The 21,566-nt window shown below is 39.9% G+C and overlaps 1 protein-coding gene and 1 non-coding gene across 2 annotated transcripts in view; one reads left to right on the top strand and one right to left on the bottom strand.

The window, feature by feature from the left end:
• SLC36A4 (solute carrier family 36 member 4) overlaps positions 1 to 21,566 on the top strand; it is a 260,786-nt gene that overhangs the window by 56,562 nt on the left and 182,658 nt on the right. Inside the window, exon 9 of the mRNA XM_038415846.2 lies at positions 19,562 to 19,731. Within this exon, the coding sequence (XP_038271774.1) occupies positions 19,562 to 19,731 (170 nt within the window). The remainder of the gene's footprint in view (positions 1 to 19,561; positions 19,732 to 21,566) is intronic.
• LOC119850229 lies at positions 13,518 to 13,658 on the bottom strand. The gene has a single exon (XR_005290767.1). It is a non-coding gene; the product is annotated as a small nucleolar RNA SNORA8 (small nucleolar RNA).

Below are 21,566 nucleotides of genomic sequence, written 5' to 3'. Positions count from 1 at the left end.
GTGTTTCTCTCCATTCGAACTACTATATGGGCGCCACCCTCGGGGTATATTGGATATAGCCAGAGAAACCTGGGAAGAGGAGCCAAATCCCGGAAGGAACATAGTTGAGCATGTACTGCAGATGAGAGATTGGATAGCCCGAGTTACGCCCATTTACGGGAACACTTGTAGAGAGCACAGGAGACCCAACGAACCCGTTATAACCACCAAGCGAAGCTTCGATGGTTCCAACCAGGGGATCGGGTGATGGTACTAGTGCCCACAGCAGAAAGTAAACTGTTGGCCCAGTGGCAGGGACTCTAAGAAATAATCGAAGCCGTGGGAGAGGTGAACTATAAGGTGCGGCAGCCAGGCCGCTGGAAATCGGAGCAAATTTACCACATCAATCTTCTAAAACCTTGGCACGATCGAGAGGCATGGTTAGTCATGCAGGAGACCCTTCCCCAGGAGGATAACTTACACGAGCAAGTGAGGATATCATCTGACTTGACACCGATCCAAAAGATCGAGGCAGCCGACATGATTAATCGCAACAGAGATGTGTTCTCTACAAAACCAGGGTGGACGACTGAGACCTATCACCATATCTGCACGATCCCCAGAGCCAAGGTAACATTGAGACCCTACTGAATCCCAGCAGCCAAAAGAGAGGAAATCAAGGCCGAAGTAAAGAAAATGTTAGAATTAGGGGTTATTGAAGAATCTTACAGTCAGTGGTCCAGTTCAATTGTTCTAGTGCCTAAACCTGACGGTACCATGAGATTCTGTAATGACTTTCGCCGACTGAATGAAATATCCCAGTTTGATGCATATCCCATACCACGCATCAATGAACTGGTTGACTGACTGGGTAGTGCCCGATTCTTGACTACACTGGATTTGACAAAAGGGAACTGGCAGATTCCTCTGACCAAAGAAGCTAAAGAAAAGACAGCATTCTCCACCCCGGATGGGCTATTCCAGTACACCGTCCTCCCTTTTGGGCTACATGGCGCCCCAGCCACATTCCAGCGCCTCATGGATAAGTTGCTGCGCCCCCATACTAGTTATGCAGCTGCATACCTAGATGATGTCATCATCCATATGCCAGACTGGGGAACCCACTTGGAGAAAGTTGAGGCAGTACTGCACACCTTAAGGCGGGCTGGCCTCACTACTAATCCCGCTAAATGCGCCATAGGGCTAGCAGAGGCTAGGTACCTGGGATATATTGTGGGAAGGGGCATAGTGAAGCCCCAAATGAATAAGCTAGAGGCAATTCAAAACTGGTCTTGGCCGACCCGAAAGAAGCAGGTCCGTGCGTTCCTAGGCATGGTAGGCTACTACCGACGGTTTATTCCCCACTTTGCCACTAGAGCAAGTCCCCTAACGGACCTGGTGAAGGCCCGAGGTCCAGACATGGTAAAGTGGACCGACGCAGCAGAAGGGGCATTTACAGACCTTCGGATGGCCCTCTCTAATGACCCCGTACTCATAGCCCCAAACTTTAACAGGGAATTTATTTTACAAACAGACGCTTCCGAGGTGGGGTTGGGAGCAGTTCTGTCGCAAATGGTGGAAGAAGAAGAACACCCGATCCTCTACCTAAGCAGAAGGCTTCTCCCGAGAGAACAGAAATATGCAGTAGTCAAGAGAGAATGCCTAGCTGTCAAATGGACTATGGAGACACTGCGTTATTACCTCTTAGGCCGGCGATTTACTCTTGTGACGGACCATGCACCCTTCCAATGGATGCTGCGGAATAAGGAAAAGAATGCAAGGGTCACCAGGTGGTTCTTATCTCTCCAACCATTCCAGTTCCACATACGGCACAGGGCTGGATGCCACCATGGCAACGCTGATGGTCTATCACGAGCATGCTGCCTGGTGTCCCAAGTTGCCCAACTCTATGGTGTTGAGCAGAGCGGGGGGATATGTGATGGGGCAAGGCCATATGGCTATAGAAAAGTAGTGGGAGGTAGATATATTAGCTCCAGGCTAAACAAATCCCTGGTACCAGGTTAAGTGAAATGGAAGCTGCTCCAGGTCAATTAAGACACCTGGGGCCAATTAAGAACTTTCCAGAAGGCAGGTAGAAGGCTAGGTTGATTGGGACACCTGAAGCCAATTAGGGGCTGGCTGAAGCTAGTTAAAAGCCTCCCAGTTAGTCAGGTGGGTGTGCATGTCAGGAGCTGTGGGAGGAAGTTGTGCTGTTGGAGAGGCTGAGTAGTACACCATATCAGGCAAAGGAAGGAGGCCCTGAGGTAAGGGTGAAGAGGAGCTTGAGGAAGTGAGGGCTGCTGTGGGGGAAGTTGCCCAGGGAATTGTACATGTCATGTTTCTAAAAGGTCAGCTACCATAGCTGATACTATTAGGGTCCCTGGGCTGGAGCCCGGAGTAGAGGGTGGGCCTGGGTTCCCCCCCTCCCCACATCTTTGCCCCCTGTTCAATCACTGAGTCTGGGAGACAACAGAGACTGTACAAGGAAGGATAACTTCTCCTCACCTCCCTCGCTGGCTTATGATAAAAATGGCTCAGTAGACTGTGACCCTTGTCTCTAGAGAAAGAAAGGTTACTGGAAGGTCACAGTGAGCCTCCGAGGCTAGCGAAATCCGCCAGGAAACGCGGGATCCACAGAGGTAAGGACAAAGCTTTGTCACAATATGTATGACTCTATGACTTATTCCAAGAAATGTTTTGCATTTTGGAAATTTGCTGTTAAGTATTCACTTAATACAGAGAGCTATTTTCAAATTTAAACAGGTAACTGGCCAATCTTGAATAATGATTTTGAAGCAATATTTCCATCTGTCTCAGTTCCATGGATTTACATGAGAAGTTCTCAAAGCTTCCAATAAGGCTTCCATTTGAATTTTCCCATCAGTTGTGTAGCACGTGCCCATTCTATTTCTGCTCTTTAAACAAGAAATTTGTGGATAGGTTTGTGATCCTGAATGTTCATGAAGGGATTGGAGCAGGTGGTGCACTTATAGGGTTCTGAATGGATGCTGTTTTTACTCATTCCCTTTTACTAACTTTCTTTTGAAGTATGCTGCTGTCCCCGTTTTGTGCAAACTGATGTTTCAAGATAGTTTGGTGAAATAGGTTGTTAATATAACTCATACAAAATCTGTTGAAATTTTGTTTATTTGCTAATTTGAACAGTTTTATTGTGTGAATGTGGTGGCAGCTGGCTAACTTGACTGCATCTTGAGCTAAAACAGTCTGGAGAAAGAAGTTCAGTGCAGATTTATGGCAGTTTGGGCCACAAGCTAATCATTGTTTGTGTTAATAGCAAGATGTGCTGCACTCCAGGACTACATTTTCTTTGTTTGCTTGCTTTCTATTTAAATCAGATTCGGGACTGGGATCCCTATTGTCTGGCATAGGTTACCTTCTGGATTTTGATGTACTGCAAATTTTGAATATCTTGGCAGCTGGTTATTAATGACCCATGTATATTGACAGGAACAGCTGACAGCAGGGTGACTGCATGATCAGTCCTTAATTCCTATGCATGCAAATTAGGATTCAGCAGAAGATGAGCAATAAAGTGGGAAAGAAGAAAGATTTATTTGTGTGCTGAATACACCAATAATGCCAAAAAGATTAACATCTCCCTATTTCATTACCTCTATTTTGGGCTGTTTGGGGTTGTTACATCTGAATATTTCAGATACTATGGACGTTAGTGGACTCATTTCCCAATATTAAAGTTATGTGCATGTTCATCTGCCTCTAAAAGGGCTTTTGATCTCTGCATATGTTACTGTTAAATCAAACTGACAGTTTAATTTCTTCATCATGTTGCTTTGACAAGTGAGGAACATAAGAACTTTGTGATCTAGTGATCTAATGGTGATCATTCATTGGTGATGAAAGTTACTTTGGGCTCCTACTAACTTGTAAGTTAGGTTTTCAAGACATAAAAATCAGGATGATCTTGAGGAAAAATTGGGACAGGTGGCATAAAATAGTCACTGTGAAACAGTTTTTTCTTTTCTTCAGTAACCAGGTGTCACAAGGTGACTGACCCCTTTAAGAGGGAACGAGGTTCAGTGCATTTGTGCCTGATCACCTACTACTTAATTGGGCTTAAGGGAAGGCACCTGGGCCTGATAAAGAGGGAGACATCAGCAGGGGAAGGGCTACCCACTGACTCTCTCAGCCTGGTTTGGTAAGGAGAGAAGCTTGGGAAGCTTTGGGAGAGACAGATAGAGAGCTGGAGCAGAAAGCATACTCCAGGGGAGAAGACGACTCCAGCCAGGTAGGGCTGGGAAGGAGGAAATTTGGACTCTAAGGACTTTGTTTTGATTGGAACAAATTATGCTTAAAAAAACTAAGCATTCTTAGTCTTGTGAAAAGAAGATTGAGGGGGGACTGATACTGTCTTCCAATACGTTAAGGGCTGCTGTAAAGAGGATGGTGATCAATTGTTCTCCAGGTCCACTGAAGGTAGGACAAAATGTAATGGGCTTAATCTGCAGCAAGGGCAATTTATGTCAGATATTAGGAAAAATTTTCTAACTACAAGGGTAGTTAAGCACTGGAATAGGCTTCCAAGAGAGGTTGTGGAGTCCCCATCATTGGACACTTTTTAAAAACAAGTTGAACAAACATCTGTCAAGATGGTTTAGCTTTACTTGGCTAAAATGAATGGCTCCTCAAAGTGCCTTCCAGCCCTTCACTTCTATGATGATAAACCAGGGTGGCATGGGAAGAGAAAAGACTGTGTGGAATTTTTAAGGAGTCCAATAAAGGAAACTGAGGCAGGTGCCACAGAAACAACCCAGGCCATGAGGAGGTGTCTGGGAAGTGATCCATCCTGTGACACCAGGTTTCCCAGCACACTTTACCCAGGTACATTGTTTATCCCCATGAAAAAATATGCACCAGAGACCAGTAGGGCTGTCAAGCGATTAAAAAAAGTAATCAGGATTAATTGCGCTGTTAAACAATAATAGAAAACCATTTATTTAAATATTTTGGGATGTTTTCTACATTTTCAAATATTTTGATTTCAATTACACAGAATACCAAGTGTACAGTGTTCACTTTATTTTTTATTACAGATATTTGCATTGTAAAAACCAAAAGAAATAGTATTTTTCAATTCATGTAATACAAGTACTGTAGTGCAATCTCTTTATCATGAAAGTTGAACTTAAAAATGTAGAATTATGTACAAAAAACCCCTGCATTCAAAAATAAAACATTGTAAAACTTTAGAGCCTAGAAAGTCCACTCATTCCTAATTCTGGTACAGCAAATTGCTCAGCCAAACAAGTTTGTTTATATTTGCAGGAGATAATGCTGCCCACTTCTTGTTTACAATGTTATCTGAAAGTGAGAACAGGCATTTGTATGGCACTATTAAAGCCAGTGTCGCAAGATATTTATGTGCCAGATGTGCTAAAGATTCGTATGTCCCTTTATGTTTCAGCCACCATTCCAGAGGACATGTGTCCATGCTGATGACAGGTCCAAAGCAGTGTCGACCGATGCATGTTCATTTTCATAGAATATTAGGGTTGGAACAGACCTCAGGAGGTCATCTAGTCAAACCCCCTGCTCAATGCAGGACTAACCCCAACTAAATCATCCCAGCCAGGGCTTTGTCAAGCCGGGCCTTAAAAACTTCTAAGGATGGAGATTCCATCACCTCTCTAGGTAACCCATTCTGAGTTACTACAGAGAATTATGTCTGAGTGCATCCGATGAAGTGAGCTGTAGCTCACGAAAGCTTATGCTCAAATAAATTTGTTAGTCTCTAAGGTGCCACAAGTATTCCTTTTCTTTTTGAGAATTATCTGAGTTACTACAGAGAATTCTTTCCTGGGTCTTTGGCTGGTGAATCTTGGCCACATGCTCAGGGTTCAGCTGCTCGCCATATTGGGGGTCGGGAAGGAATTTTCCTCCGGGGCAGATTGGAAGAGGCCCTGGCGTTTTTTCACCTTCCTCTGCAGCATGGGGCACGGGTCACTTGCTGGAGGATTCTCTGCACCTTGAAGTCTTTAAACCATGAGGACTTCAATAGCTCAGACATAGGTGAGAGGTTTATTGCAGGAATGGGTGGGTGAGGTTCTGTGGCCTGCATTGTGCAGGAGGTCAGACTAGACGATCATAATGATCCCTTTTGACCTTAATATCTATGAATCTATGAATTCCAGTGCTTCACCACTGTGTTTTGTATTTTCAGTATTTGCTGTTTTGTATTTTCAGTATTTGCTGTTATTGGATTACATTCAAATAAACATGTTTTTCTGGATGATTACAAATGTAACATGGATGTTTGTGTTTAACATTCAATTCAAATAACTGCAGAATTTACGTTTGAATTATTGCACATTCATATAAATGCACTTGTGCTACTGGAACATGCAGTCAAACAAAATCTGTGTTTACCTCTCCTCTTGGAAGTAGGCATTCTGCAGACACTTTCTTTATTAGTTGATACATGATATTTCCTAGGCTAATGCCTGGTTTGCAGTAGATCTGATGTCCTGTCCATACTGCTACTAAGCAAAATTAACTAACCTTTGTTCAGCAGCATCATGTTCAGAATCCTCTTTTTTTCTCAAAGGAAGAAAGGGCTTATGTGAAAATACAAGATTCATTAGACTTGATTGCAACATGGCTCCCTCGAACTTGTAGTGCAGATGGGACTTAAAACTGAGGATAAAGCACTATGTCGTTATGTCTGGAACTATGCCTGGAACTATGCCAAAGCTGGGCCTTTGGAATGTGTTGTATTGTAGTACAGATATAACTTAGCAATACCCAGAGTATGAATAGAATATTTAATAATTTTGTTCATGTGTATTATAATCAGGAAAATATTCACCACATATGACTGAGAAGCTCCTCTAGTATTTGTCATTTAAGACACCCTCCCCACCTAAAAGTGAAGGTGATACTGTAATTGAAAATTGCAACAAAAAGGAAGAAATTGCTTCATATTGTTTAGACAAAATAACATGCTTTTCTGTCCCTTTAAATACAAATTATGCAATTCAGTATTATTTTCTTGTTGGGTATTGTACACTGGTTAGCTTAGTGAACAGAAAATGCTATGTTACTTTCAAACATTAATTTCAGAGTAGAAAAATAAGGCTCCTCATTTTTGTTTAACCTGTTTCTTCCAGAAGTCTGTTAAGGTTGCTTTTGAACTTGGATATCACTGTTTTGCAATAAAGGATGGAGTGGTATTTTGTATACAAAGAGATAGAGGCTTTGGAATCATATTAGGCAGCAGCTAACAAATTCCAGGATTTAGAAGAGGAAAAAAAGTGAATTATCATTTTAAAATGTCACTGGTTTGGATTTTGAGACAGATGCAGAGGAGCTTGTTAGAACTGTGGCTTTGAGATAAAAGCCACTCATTGTCAAAAACTCTTTTAGCATCTTAGCATTATCTGTTTTAAAAACAAAAAAACCCCAAACCTGCTAGCTTAACGCTCTGTTTTGGTGTTTTTAAGACCAGACTGGATTTGTCAGGGATAGACATTTAACAGGTAACATGACATCATCTTAATGTACAGTTGGGGCATCTCTGGATCAGTGTACATCTACTGCATTAGTGTCTTTCAGTTCTCTGAAGGCATTTGACAAGATGTGCAAAATAAAAGAGGTGGGAATTCTCAGGAGGACATATCTTCAAATTCAGGCTCCCATGTCAACCTCCAGAGCCAACGGATACCATATCATTAATGGACACGTTTTGAACACTATCTAAGCACAAAAAGAAGCATTATCTGACAGGGCCATCTTCTCCTTTCTTACACTGTCAAGCTTCTGCAAAACCAACAACTATAGGTAAATGGGTGGGAGCACAATGCATTGCTTTATGTAGCTGATGCACTATTTGAGTTATTGGCTGTACAACATTCCTTGCCTGCTATATTCATCTTCCTCGGAAGTGTAGTGAAAACTCATGCTAGGTTGTTGATAATTCTTTATCAAATTCAGTTTTCCTTATAACAGGTTTCAGAGTAGCAGCCGTGTTAGCCTGTATTCGCAAAAAGAAAAGGAGTATTTGTGGCACCTTAGAGACTTAACAAATTTATTTGAGCATAAGCTTTCATGAGCTACAGCTCACTTCATCGGATGCATTCAGTGGAAAATACAGTGGGGAGATTTAGATACACAGAGAACATGAAACAAGCAGGAGAGCGGGTGGGCCCACCTTGATTATCACTACAAAAGGTTCCCTCCCCCGCACTCCTGCTGGTAATAGCTCAGCTTAAGTGATCACTCTCATTACAGTGTGTATGGTAACACCCATTGTTTCATGTTCTCTATGTATATAAATCTCCCCACTGTATTTTCCACTGAATGCATCCGATGAAGTGAGCTGTAGCTCAGGAAAGCTTATGCTCAAATACATTTGTTAGTCTCTAAGGTGCCACAAGTACTCCTTTTCAGTTTTCCTTATGTACACCCTGCACGTACTGCTCTGTATAAACTCCCAAGTCATTACCAACACCTACATAGATGGACTTTAATTCTTTCTCCGACTTCAATCCAGTTATCAAAGTTACATCGAATTCCAACCCCAAACTGTTGGACTTGTGAGGATGCTTCCATACCATATTCCCAAAGGTAATATTGCCTCTCTGAAGATCTCATGGTTCTTAATTAACCCTCATCTCATGCTAGAGGTTTGTAATATGTATTTTTCCCCATTTCACTGATGTAAGAAAGATGAAGTGACTTGTCCAAGACCCCATAGCGAGTGTCAGAGATGGCAACAGAATCCAGATTATGTGACCCCCTCCCATCTCTTGGTGTAGCCGCTAGGCAAAAGGCACATTTTGTTTGTTTAATATTTACTATTAGATTATTGTAAATTTAAAGATGCAAATTGTGACATTCCCCAGGGTACAATCTGGACTGTTGAACAACTGGTCTCCTTAATTCTCTAGCCTCTCAGGGGTACCTTTTACACTGTCAGAACTTCCACTCCTGGCCTGCTCACACAGCCTTTAGTGTGCCAATTCACTCCCAGCTAAATACATGAGCACTCTGGCCAGTTGCTCATGAATTACATACAGGGTGACACCCGCGAATTCTTAGTCTTAGCCTTGTTCTCCCAGAAATATGCATATAGTGCTGCTCAGTACCCTTCTGAACAGTACAAGCTCATAGAAAGTCCATCTTTTATTAAAGGAAAACGGTATATGCACCAGCCTTGCTACCTCAAATGGAGTTTCCCACACACTTTAATCCAAACACACTGGTTAAGATAAAATAATAAGATAAGTTTATTAAGTACAGAGAGACAGATTTTAAGTGAAAAGAAAAGGAGTACTTGTGCCACCTTAGAGACTAACAAATTTATTAGTTAGTCTCTAAGGTGCCACAAGTACTCCTTTTCTTTTTGTGAATACAGACTAACACGGCTGCTACTCTGAAACCTGTCAGATTTTAAGTGATTACAAGTGACGATGCATAAAAATCAGGATTGGTTACAGAAGAAAATAAAAGAGTAAAACGCAAGCTAATACCTAACTTAACAAGCTAAGTGAATTTAAAAACAAAAGGTTTTGCTTCACCATACACTGCAGTAAATTTCACAGGCTGGGTCTCCTTTCAGCCTGGGCCTCCTTAGTTCAGTTCTTTGAGAGTCGACGATATCATGAGCAGAAACGGAGGAGAGACATAAATTCGAGACCACTGTCTCTTATTCTTATACCACCCTCCCCTCTTTCAGGATTCCCTCCTACTGGGGTGAAGGTGACAAGTAGTCTCTTGTGGACATGAGGTATGAACTGGCCCTGTAATTAAATGTAAATTTCTCATTCACATCTTCCCATTGCTCGAGAAAGCTTAAGTAAGTGATAGCCCTCTTGACTTTGTTGATACACTGGCACTCCCAGACACGTGTCCTTGTCACTGAAAAACTGGTTTGGGTCTGCTTTTCGAATTCTGGAACATGTTACAGCAATGTTATACAGTTTAAATTTATAACTTTACATACAATGTTGATACACATATTTCACCAGGACAATAATGTTCAGTAAATACTGCACTAGCTGTCTGTATGTCTCAAATAAACTAAAAGCCAGTAAAAATAATCTTAAACAATGCTGTTCAGATATGCCAAAAATTTGAAAATTATAGTAATGCGACAGAACCAGGTACAATTATGTTGGAACAATTAATCTTATTTTTGTTGCAGGTCAGTATTATTATGTTAAGCCTCAAACCTGCAAACCCTTACTCACATTAGTAACTTTACAAATATGAGTAGTCCTGTTTGCATAGTTTGCAAGATCAGGGTTTTAGTTATTAAGTTTCTTAGCTGTTCTGGGATTCAAAGCACTTTAACAAGCTCCCATTTAAAATAGAAATTGTTTTTCCATATAAATCATCTCTTTATTGACGGAGCAGTATTAACGCAGAGTATTTATGAACTGGTAGAATTCTAGTTTTGTATTTTAAATCTTTAACTAAAATACTAGCCTTGTAAATTAAATCTGCTGTATGTGTCAGAATTTAGTTTCTTTAGTTTCTTTACTCTTTCTCTGGAGTAAGCATAGTTGAACTACAGTTTTGTTTCAAAGTGTACTTTAGATGATTTTACTGTAAAGGTCAAAATAACATGTACTATTAGAATTGTATTTTGCCTAGCAGAAAGCACTTTCACACTAAAGAATCTCTTTGAATGTTCATTGAAAAATGGTGTCCCAAAACCAAGGGGAGACATTCAGAACATATGCACGGTTATTGGATCCAAAGAGTGTTAATTATCCATCCCATAATGGCCCTGCTGGATACTGTCAGGAGCACCCCCAGGTATGGAGAAATTCTTTGAAAGAAACAGCTCATTAATATTGCTTGGATAGAGTGGTTAAAAATCAAACATTCACTCTTAACAATCACTCTGAAAGGGATTTGAAGACTCTGAGGGGAAAAGTTATCAAGGAAGAGACATTTTAAGGACATGAGAATATTACATCATGAAGTAATATGTTGCCCTTTGTGTGTTCATCACTGTCTCACTTGTGCTGTAATCACACTGGGGTCAGAATGCTTTACAAGAAAAGGACTTTTGAACTACTAACTTCCAAGTTGTGTGCACTCTCTTGCGTCAGCTGGAAGAGAGGGATGCTTGATACTGGTTTTCTCTGTTGCTGTGGGAAAAGCATCTGGCACAGTCAGGGTAACTCACTGTATTTTTGGAAGGACCACCTCTAAGACTGAGACAGTAGAGAAAAGATTACATAACCATTCAATTCTTGGCCAAAATATGGAGGCCCATATTCTCCAAATAAATGGTGGGTCTTTATCCCCAGTTTTTCTGTATATGCACACTGGATTATCTTTCCATTTCCCCCTGTAGGTGGACAGAGATAAAGCAAAGAGTCAGGTGGACACTTAAGTGGCATGTGGCTTCTTTTGAATAAGGTTCACTGAATGTGGTCAAAGGGGAAGTCACTGGGGTGTAAATAGGCTAAAATCCATGGGCAAGAGGTAAGCTATGTAGGTTTACTCTAGCTGAGGATCTGCTCCTCTATCTCTGTAATTTAGTAATAGAGTGGATAGTTGTGCACCTAAAATTCAGTGCTATTTTTCCTATCATACTCTATTATTTTACGTTTTGCCTCACTGTAAGAGACTTATTTTGTAACAGGAGCACTTGACTGTAGATGTCTTTTGTGAGAAAGGGAAACATTGATAAATTATAGCAAATAAATGTTTTCTGTTTCTCTAACTGTGCTTTATTTGTATTTGGGAAAATTGGTGATCAATTTGTATCTGAAACAGAAACAAAGCAACTGCTAAGTCTGGCTCTTAATTGAAACTGATAATTAAAAAGAGAAGGGAGGGACAGTTACCACATTCTTATCAGGATACTTCAATGCAGTTTTCTGAAGAGGAAAAACAAAATGTAAGAATTTAAACATTTAAAAAAAAAAGGTTTTGAAGAATCTAGGCTTAATTCTTACTGCTTACAGAAGCTAAATCATTCCTTATCTGATTATCTGGAATCTGCTTGTGTTTGTATTTCTTAAGTCAAATCATATAAAAAGTGCAGTGGAGATTTTAAATTGGAATTGGACAGTACCTTGCAGCTTGGTGCTAAGTCTGTATAACAGAGTGCATGGAAGGCTGGGCGACCTAGTGGTTGGCATGCTTGACTTCCAGCCCCTTGTTTCCCTGGCTGAGGTGCCTCAGTCCTTAAGGTGATGTGGTAGGCAGACCCGGATCTTCATTCCACTGGGTCCTCACCCAGGGCCCTGTGCAAACAACCTCCAAACAGGGACGTCCCGGCAGAGAGTCTAAGTTCATTGCCCTGGGCCACTTCCTACTGCTGTCCTTTAAGTTTGGGGCATGTCCTTTAACAGTTTGTAGGACTCGACTCAAATAGTGCCCTCTTCTGGACCTTGAGCAGCTTCTTGCCGTGCACTCAGCTTCTTCTGGGCAGGCAGCTGTAAGTTTGGTGGGACCTAACCCCACAACATCTCTATAGTTCAATCACCCAGTTCACTCAGATGCTGGGCACTTCTTGGTCTTGTCAGCAGTGTCCATCGGTCAGGAACACAGTGCTTCTTCCCCAGTGGCTGCCCTGGCTAGTGACACTCCCCTCAGGCAGGGAGGCAGCTAACTCCTGCCTCTTCACCAGTCAGCCCTGAACTGAGTCAGGTTCTCTGCTTTTCTTCTGCCTCCAAGCCTGTCATTGGCTGCAGGTATAGGGAGGCAGGGCTAACTGAGCGATAGGTTCTCTATAAGTTTTTCCATGCTGGTGTGAAGTTTCTAAGCTTCATCACAGTCTGATTGTACTGAAATACTCCAGGCAGGTGATACAACATAGTTTTTTGGTAGTGATTCCAACAATTATATACTATTTGAAATATAGGAGAAAATGTGTAGCATAAGTGACCATATCTGACTACTTGAGCTATTACAAAGGCTAGATTGTGGTTCTCAACTAAGGAATTTCAGGCATTTTTTGGGTTGCCGTTTGGTTCTTTAGGGAGGATCTGAGCAAGTTGGTCATATTTTTAAGTTTTGTAATTTAAGAGGCATATATAATCAGAAAAGAGAAGTATGTAATCAATGAACCGAGCTTTTAAATTCCAGGAAGAAAACAGTATGGGCCAAAAACCTCCAGGCTGGTGAAGCAGGAAGTGGGATGAGTTATTTTTGCAGAATGGCAAGAGGAAAAAAACAACATAAGGAAGACAACCCAGCCTAGAGAGTAACTACTGTGGATTAATTTAAAGTATCTCATCTCCTCTGTGTTGTGCCTGGGGCAGGAAAGGGCCATGTAAAGCGGGTGAGAGAAACCACAGAGGAGGCAGAGTAACAAAAGTAAACAATGAAAGAAAAGCAAGGGAAAGTCCCAGTATATAATACCTGACTTTCTCTCCTCCGACACCCTCCCTAACCCGTGGGGGGAAAGCCCTGCTCCACATGGACTCTCCTTTTAGAGTAATTTATCACACCAGTGGGTCATGCAGTAATTATATATGTGATAGAGGGGTTGCAGGACTGAAAAGTTTGGGAACCATTGGATTAGATTTATGAAAGCTATCTGTATTCACAGAAACACTTGGCTGAACTAGCACACAGCAGCATGAAAGCCATCAATATGAGATACTGAATTAGTTTAGCATTGCCTTTTCAACATCCCTTCAAGAGAATATGGTCTGGTGCAGACAGCATACAGTGCTACAGTTCAATTAAAGTGAGTCAGATGTGTGCTTTTTTTTTCCATTTCAAAATGCCATTCAGATATCTAGTTTAAAATTTAATATCTTTAAAGAAAATCACTAAAAAGGATTTAAGAAAAGTGACTTAATTTCTGGCACCAGCAAAAAAGGCTGTTCAACGCAATTCTTCAAAAACCAAAATGTAATCAAGTTAAGAGACTAGAAAAAGTGGAAAATGCCTTATCACTGTTGCCTTCAGTTAGAATGTTAGGCTCCATGCAGTCATTGCAACAGGGACTATACAGTGACTGGAATCAAGCTGATAATGAAAAACTATTCAACCACTGGAGAAATAAGTGACCAACAGTAGAATACAATGTTAGAAATATAGCACTACTTCATGTTCTCCTGTTTTCCTTCTCCGTCCATTGCAACATGGGCCATTCCCTGGATCTATTTTGAGCAGCCTTAGTTCATTGATAAAGGTCAGTTCCAAAATTTGTCATTAAGACAAAGTCCCAGTATAGTAGATTTCGATTTCTAATAAATGGTTATTTACTTGTTATATACAGACCAGTCCTGCATCGTGTTTAGTGCCCTTTATTCTCACTGATGTCAGTGTAACTGGAGAATGCTCAATGCCTTCCAGAACCTGGTTCTAGATGAGATGAGGTCATGGTCCATGTACTCTATTTGGTGCCATCTGTCAAGGAAAGCATCTCACTCTGATGGCAGTAACTGTGACTGGGAACCCATGCTCCTGCTAAGTACAGTGTTTGGATCCAGAAAAGCTTAGAAGAGAAATAAAGATGAAATGTGACCTATGATGGTCAGCAGCAACAACACAAGAGCAGGCAGATAAATAAGATTTTTTTTTTATATTACACATCCTTACTGTTTATACAATAGCTGCAATTATGGAGGCAGCTCAAACCGGACAGAGCCCGGTAGGAACCATAAATGAGCATGGTTGAAAGTTGGATGTAGTAGTGGTAATTAAAGTCCTGATTCAGCAGTATTCTCACTAAAATCAGTGACGCACATAGTTCAGTGCCATATTGAATCAAGGCCCAAGTATATGGATCTGTATCTTTCTTTGACTGTATCACTATCTTCTATTTCTTTTTCAGTTTGTGTATCTTTATATTCCTTTAAATTCAAAGCTTAAACACAAGTTGTAGTGTTTAAAGTGAGGTTGGTGATGTTTGAACATATCATGTAGTATCAACGTACATGTAGTAAGTTCTTTCATCTGTTCATAAAATGTGACATGATTAAAGATCAATGAGCCACTGAGTAACAAGTGTACTTGGTAGCTAAATAGTAAGACTCACACTTTCTCTGTTAATAGCCCTGTAATCTGCCAAAGTTATTTTCTTACTTCATTCTTTGTTTTCATGGTGAAACATGGGTATTGCAGAGTATGATCATTAATGTTTAAACACATAGAGTAACATGATAGTATAATGGAACATAAAATGGCACAGTGGATGCTGTAATTCAATTAGAAAATAAAAATAAAAATATTTGAATGCTTCTGCACTCGAACTGAGTGTATTTATCTGCATTCAACTGATTGCCATGATCTTGTGTTTTTTCAAAGAAATTAAAAAAAAGTTTAGATCAAACACATTTTTAACTTTAGAACGTAATTCTAGTTTTTTAAGAAGATTGTAGACTAAGTAATCAAATGTATTAATAGAGCAGTTGCGATTTATCAATAAGAAGTTCCATTGTGCTGTGGTTGGTAGCAAGGAGAATACATATTCAACTTTTTCAATTCAAATATGAGATCTAGGTTGTATTTCTCATCATGGTTTCTTCCAGCTCCCTGTTTGATTGCTTCAAGCTCCTCTGTGACCTTTGATAAGTCACATCACTTTCCTGGGCACAATGACATTTATCCACATTAAGATCTGTTAAACCTTTTGCAGTTTGGTTCAGTTAGAGAGTGTCTGTTTTTTATCATCACCATACACTGTATTTATTATTCTTTTATAGTAGCTTGCCATTCTTGCTTACAGCTGCATCTGACTTTGGCAAACAAGTAGGGTACTTCACCCCAGCTCTTTGTGAGGAATGGAACCTGGAGTGCATAGCAACTCAACTTTATCCTCTTAAAAAACATCTTAAGGAATCTTTCAGTGATGTGAGTGGAAGATCTTTGAGCTGAGTTCCCACTGTTGACTCCTGTATTCTAAAATTACATGATGGCTTTTTTCCTAAAAGCCTCCCACAATTTACCAGTGACTAACCCAGCAAAATTTCAGTCTCTCTCAGAAGGTTAAGCAGTACATCTAATCTCTCTGGTAGCTCTTTCCTGTCAGACAAAATGGAGGAGGAGAGGTAATTCGGTAGCAAAGCTCTGGGAAAAGACCAGATGTTTTTCCCTGCTGAAACATCCATCTGAGGACAGTGCAGAAACTAAAGTCACTGCCTTCCTTGTGCAAAAAACTTTCAGAGGACTAACGTCCCATGTTGGAATCATCAAAAATCAAATATCAATGATGGAAGACTTATTTGGAGACTACTGGTATCTGGAAGTCAGGCAAACAAAAGGCAGTAAATCCTTGTGAGTCGAAGTGGTGGGCCTGGAAGAGGCAGCCCATTGCAGCAATTTGCACAGACTCGGATTCCCTGAAGAGACTGAGCTTGGCCAAACTTGTGCAGAAAGTTCATCCCATTCACACTCACCAGAGAATAAACATTTAGTTATCAAATAAGCACTGTTGTGCCTAACCCAGCAACAAATATAATTCCCATATCCATTGTAATTAAGTTATAGCATTAAAGAATAGTTTTGTAGGAAAGCCAGGGAGCCGGACAAACTAACTTGGGGAGAAAAGTCATACAAAGTTATGCTCTTCCAAATTCTCAGTAAAGATAATGTGCCACAGCAATCTCTGTTCCAAGCCACTAAGCTGAGGGCAAAGCAAAAGAATCTGCAGTATTGCATGTTCTACCCAGCAATTTTCAGTGCAAAACATTAGGAGACCACTTCAGGGGTTCTATACTGCCACAGAAACTGAATCCTTTTGGAGGAGTACGCAATTTCGATCTCTGTGGCAAGAAAATTACCTGTGCTGGCAGTTAAGATTCCTTTTTGTATTTCTCCTCCCATTTAATCTGATCTCTTATTGATTGACTTATGTTTCTAAAGGCTGCCCGATGCAAACTTTACCCTCTCCACCATTAGGACTTTGTTATGAAGCAATTTCATGTTTCTTTTTGGAGGAATACCTGTAGTGTGGAAGGATTAGTTTAAGAAAAGCATCCTCCTTACATACAGATTCTTTAACTTTCCAAAATCTGAAATTTTGAAATGCCTCTAAATAAGGTAACTTTTTAGAGTACCATTTTACCCCTAAATGTATTGGCTACCCCCAGAATGGCCAGTGTGTTAGAAATATAAATAGATGTACTGTATTGGCAGTGCTAATATTTGGTGAAAGCCAGGAAATAACCATCTATGAACCAAATGTAGGGTAAGGAAGTAAAAGATTCTCCTAAATGGAATAATACATGTAAAGAAGTCAGTATCTTTTGAATCCACTTAGACCCCCTTCTGATAATTTTAAATTTGGCATCAAAGACAAAGAGGACTATTTGTGATGTGAAGGCAGTCCCCTAGAGCCTTAATCCACATTATTTTAGGGTCTGAATTTTTTCGGAGGGATGTGTGCCTCCAGATATTCTCTTGAAGCCATAAATGTTTCTAGTAAGCTACTTCAGTTCAGAAAAAAGAAACCTGAATAAATGAGCAGGAGTTGTGGATTCTTCAAGTTACCTAGGCAGCCAAGTGACTGAGTCTTCAAAAGTAGATGACAGTTTATATGTCACATACCAAGGGCGGGTAGAGTGACCTGTTGGAAATGGCAGCACTCGAAAGACCTTTAAACATGATCTTCATTTGATATAACAATAGATGAAGGAATAATATATAAAGTATATCTCACTGAATAATGTACATTTGTAAAACAGTGCTGTCCAAGTGAGAATTATATGTTCTTTGGTCCGCTTGTTTTTTTTCTTTTTTTGGTTCAATTCTTGGTGTGGCCCTGTTGCTGTCCTCAGTTTCTTTTGTACTTAGCATTTCCTCCATCTCTTTCATTTAACAATAATGATTCTGTATATTGTATTTTAATTGGTGGATGAAATGTTTTATATTCTGTTTTCTTCATTACCTTTGTTATAAATTGAAAATAATAAAAAACTCAATCCTAGCCCCCCTCTGTATCTCATTTTAAAGAATATGATCATTGGGTAGTAGGCTAAGGGGATCATTTGATATCAGTGGCAGTGAAAGGAGCAGGATGCAATTTTGTAGCTGCCCTTTAATCCTTACCTGCAGCATTTAAAACATTTTTTTTTGCTATATCAACTCTGGAGTCTCTAAGTAGTAACTGAATTATATTGTTTTTAAGTGGTTTTGTGCTGTGAATACATTTGCTCTCAATTTAGTCCTGTGAGAGAGGGCTAGAAGCTAAAAAGTGACCCAGCACTCTGATCACTCGGCACCAATCAGTGCCCTAGGAGAAAGCAGACTAGGGATGTGTAGCTAATTAGCTGATCAGTCTGGGATGGCTGATGAACTAATTAGCCCATCAGCTACGGGATATAAGAAGAACACTGTAAGGAAGTCGGGGAGAGAGGGCCTGGGCTGGCTGAGCTGAATGTGTTCAGAGATCTGATGGAAGGGAGATCTCTGTTCCCTTCTGGCCTGTGGGAAAGGGCTAAAAGTAGAGAAGCACTGTATTGTATTGGTGTTGGTGACGTGAATGTAAATAAACCACATGAAGTTTTCCATTACTGGACAGAATCTGAGACATTTCTGGGGCATCAAAGGACAGAGATGGAGCACACCCTCTTTTACTCATTGTTTGTCCCTATTTTACTCATTGTTTGTGATCTGAGCAAGATTGGCAATATAGCTCTGAATTAAACTAGCCTTTCACATCCTGATTCCAAATCAAACACATTGTATGGATTGGATTCTTAGCTAGTGTAAATCACAATAGCATTTAGTTTTGTCAGTTTTACACCAAGTAAGTATCTGACTTACAATGGCTGGCTTTTCTTATCCTTCTGTAATTTTTGTCAGATCTTTGTTTGGAAGATGAGTGAGGTGTCTACTTCTCTAACTTTTGCCAGTATCAGCTCACAGATGTTGTAAGTGATTGATTTTATTCAGTAAGTGTTGCAAAACATTAAGAGCTTGAGGAATCTTCTGATATTCCATTCTTCAAAGATGCTTCAGTACTGCTAAGTTTTGCAGCTTTATTCTGATAAATTCTTACAGCTTTTCTGCAAGATGTAGCAAAAATATGCTTGTCTAGGAATGTCTTCACTATCTTTGGTACATGGGTTAAATATGAATTAAAATACTGTGTGTGCAGACCAATTGGACTTCCCTTTTAAAATGAGAGCATCATTCATCTTTCTGTGAGAATTTATTGCCTACTTCCCTAGAAAAGTGATTTACTATGTAATTTGGTTTCAGCAATGATGAATTATTTAGGGATGAACCAATAGGTCATCGTAAGATTAAGTGTGTTACCTGTAGTGTCCTGATTCTAGTATGAATAGCTTCCATTCTGACTATTTTAATTCACTCTACATTTTCATCTGGACATACCTGACGGAAACTATAGAGTGATGTTGCTTTGTGCCTTTAAACAGCTGTTGCTTTCTTCTAGAGATGGCTCCTTTTCAGCGGTTGAAGTGATTCTTCCATTGTGTGTGTACAACATAACAAATATGTGAAGTGCTTTGGATCCTTCGGTAGTACTACTTACTATAAAAACAGACAGCTTAAGAAATAGTTTTAAAGGAAAAAATTCTTAGAGAGAGAAGAGATAAAGTGCAGGAGCATTTGAAAATCATTGACTCAGTGTTCTTGTTATGTACTGTTTCTTTTTCTTCAGGTGCTCCCTCTGGAAAATAGAATGAAGGAAACCCAACGTTTCACACAGGCACTGAACATTGGCATGGGAATTGTTATGTCCTTGTATATCACTCTAGCCACTCTAGGATACCTGCGCTTTGGGGATGAAATCAAAGGCAGCATAACTTTAAACCTGCCACAAGAAGTATGGTAGGTGGACATATATGATTTAAAATTCTTACTCTAAAGGAGTTTCAAAGATTAAATGTCGTCGGTGGTGGTGGGGGAGGAGGAGGAGGGAGGGTAACATTCCATATGCAAGAACTTTGTGGTATTTTATATCAGGATCTAAAATGGGTGACACTAAAAGATGAATACAGTAGGGGAAAGGGAATAGGAGGATTGACAAGTCTGAGTTGTGACTGCATAGCATAATTTTTAAGATGTTTCTTTATGCAGAAGTTGAGATACTTTACAGAGCTACACTTTCAAAACCAGATGATCTGCAAAATTGCGAGCCTGCTCTAGCTTCTCTAGCAGCCTTTGTTAATGTGAGTCAATAGCCGTCTGCATATGCAGAGTTACCAGTCCTTGAAAATTAAATTGTGTGTACACTTACATCTTTAGCGCATGCAAATGAAGTTTTTGTAGAGGTACCTGTTCCACTTTCCTCTTGGGATGCAGAGATGCATTATGTACCTGATTTAAAAGAACCATTACTATTTGTTCAAATGTATCCTTGTCAGCACTTAATATTTAAGCCCTGGATATGTGGACTACCTATTTAGGTATTTAAAAATTCGGTCGCCTTTTTTATTTTCACATATGGATCCTCACTTTTTAAAGACATCTAGATTTCCATTTAAGGATGAACAATTTATCCAGAAATTACATGGCCATGTCAAGTTACACCTCAAATTAAAATACTAAAGTTTCACATGAATTCTCTTACATTATGAGAATAGTTTAAACACTATAATGATATTATATGGCCCCATTACGATATGCTCTGTGTTCCTGTTTACACTTTTAAGTCTCTGACAGCATTACCAGTTTACAGTTTTTTCCTTATCATTGATTATCTGTGACCTAGATTAATTTTCCTCAGATGTGTTAGCTTGCACTTTTCCAAGCTGAATTTTAGTATGGTTTATGTGTACATTTAAACAGTCTTCTAGTAAGAGATGCCAGAATTGTGTGTAGAAATTCTGCAAATTCTGAGAATATAGGACCTCCCTCTAAATTTTTGGTATCTCTAACATATCTGCAGAACATAAGCTGTTCTGTTTTTGGCCATTCTGTTGCAAAGATATGATTTGCATGCACAGTAATTACTAAATTGTTTTTATTTGTGTTACCGTACTGCCAAGGTGCCCATTGTGCTAGGTGCTGTATAAACACAGAACAAAAAGATGGTTCCTGCCCCAAAGAGCTTACAATCTTAGTGTAAGACAAGAGGTAACAGATGGATACAGAGATGGGGGAATACAAGGAAACAATGAGACATTATTGGCCAGCATGATAGGTAATGATTTCAGCATGCTAGTAGTTTAACTTCTGTCAAGTTTTTTTTGTAGGTAAAGGGCAAAGGGTTTTGAAGGATGATAATCAGTTAGTTTTGGATGTTAATGAGGAGCTCCTCCCAAATGTGAGGAGCAGCATGGGAGCAAGTTCCATTGGTGTCCTTATCACTGTAATATTATAGAAATGTCACACTCCCTGCTCAAATGGACACACAAAAAAAGTTGGAATAAAAAATCTTAAGTAATGAAATGTTAAACAATAAAAAAAATAGTATTGTCTGTTAGTTTGGTGCGTTTTATGAAGACTTTATGAAAGCAGTCAGTTTTGCTGAGGGATATGACGGTTTATTGACTGGAACAATAACACCAAGAGAAGTTTGTTGGCGGTCTCATTCATTTCAAAGTCATGTCAACTCCTGAAGCCCAACTGAATGGCAGATAAATTTAAGCACCCATGTTATATAAACCCATGTAATATGGCATTCCCAGTGGATCTCATAAAAACTGTCTGCTTGGATATCC

This window comes from Dermochelys coriacea, chromosome 1, assembly GCF_009764565.3.
Source record: "Dermochelys coriacea isolate rDerCor1 chromosome 1, rDerCor1.pri.v4, whole genome shotgun sequence".
In the NCBI taxonomy this organism is placed as follows: domain Eukaryota; kingdom Metazoa; phylum Chordata; order Testudines; family Dermochelyidae; genus Dermochelys; species Dermochelys coriacea.
This window is presented reverse-complemented; position numbering and strand designations above follow the sequence as displayed.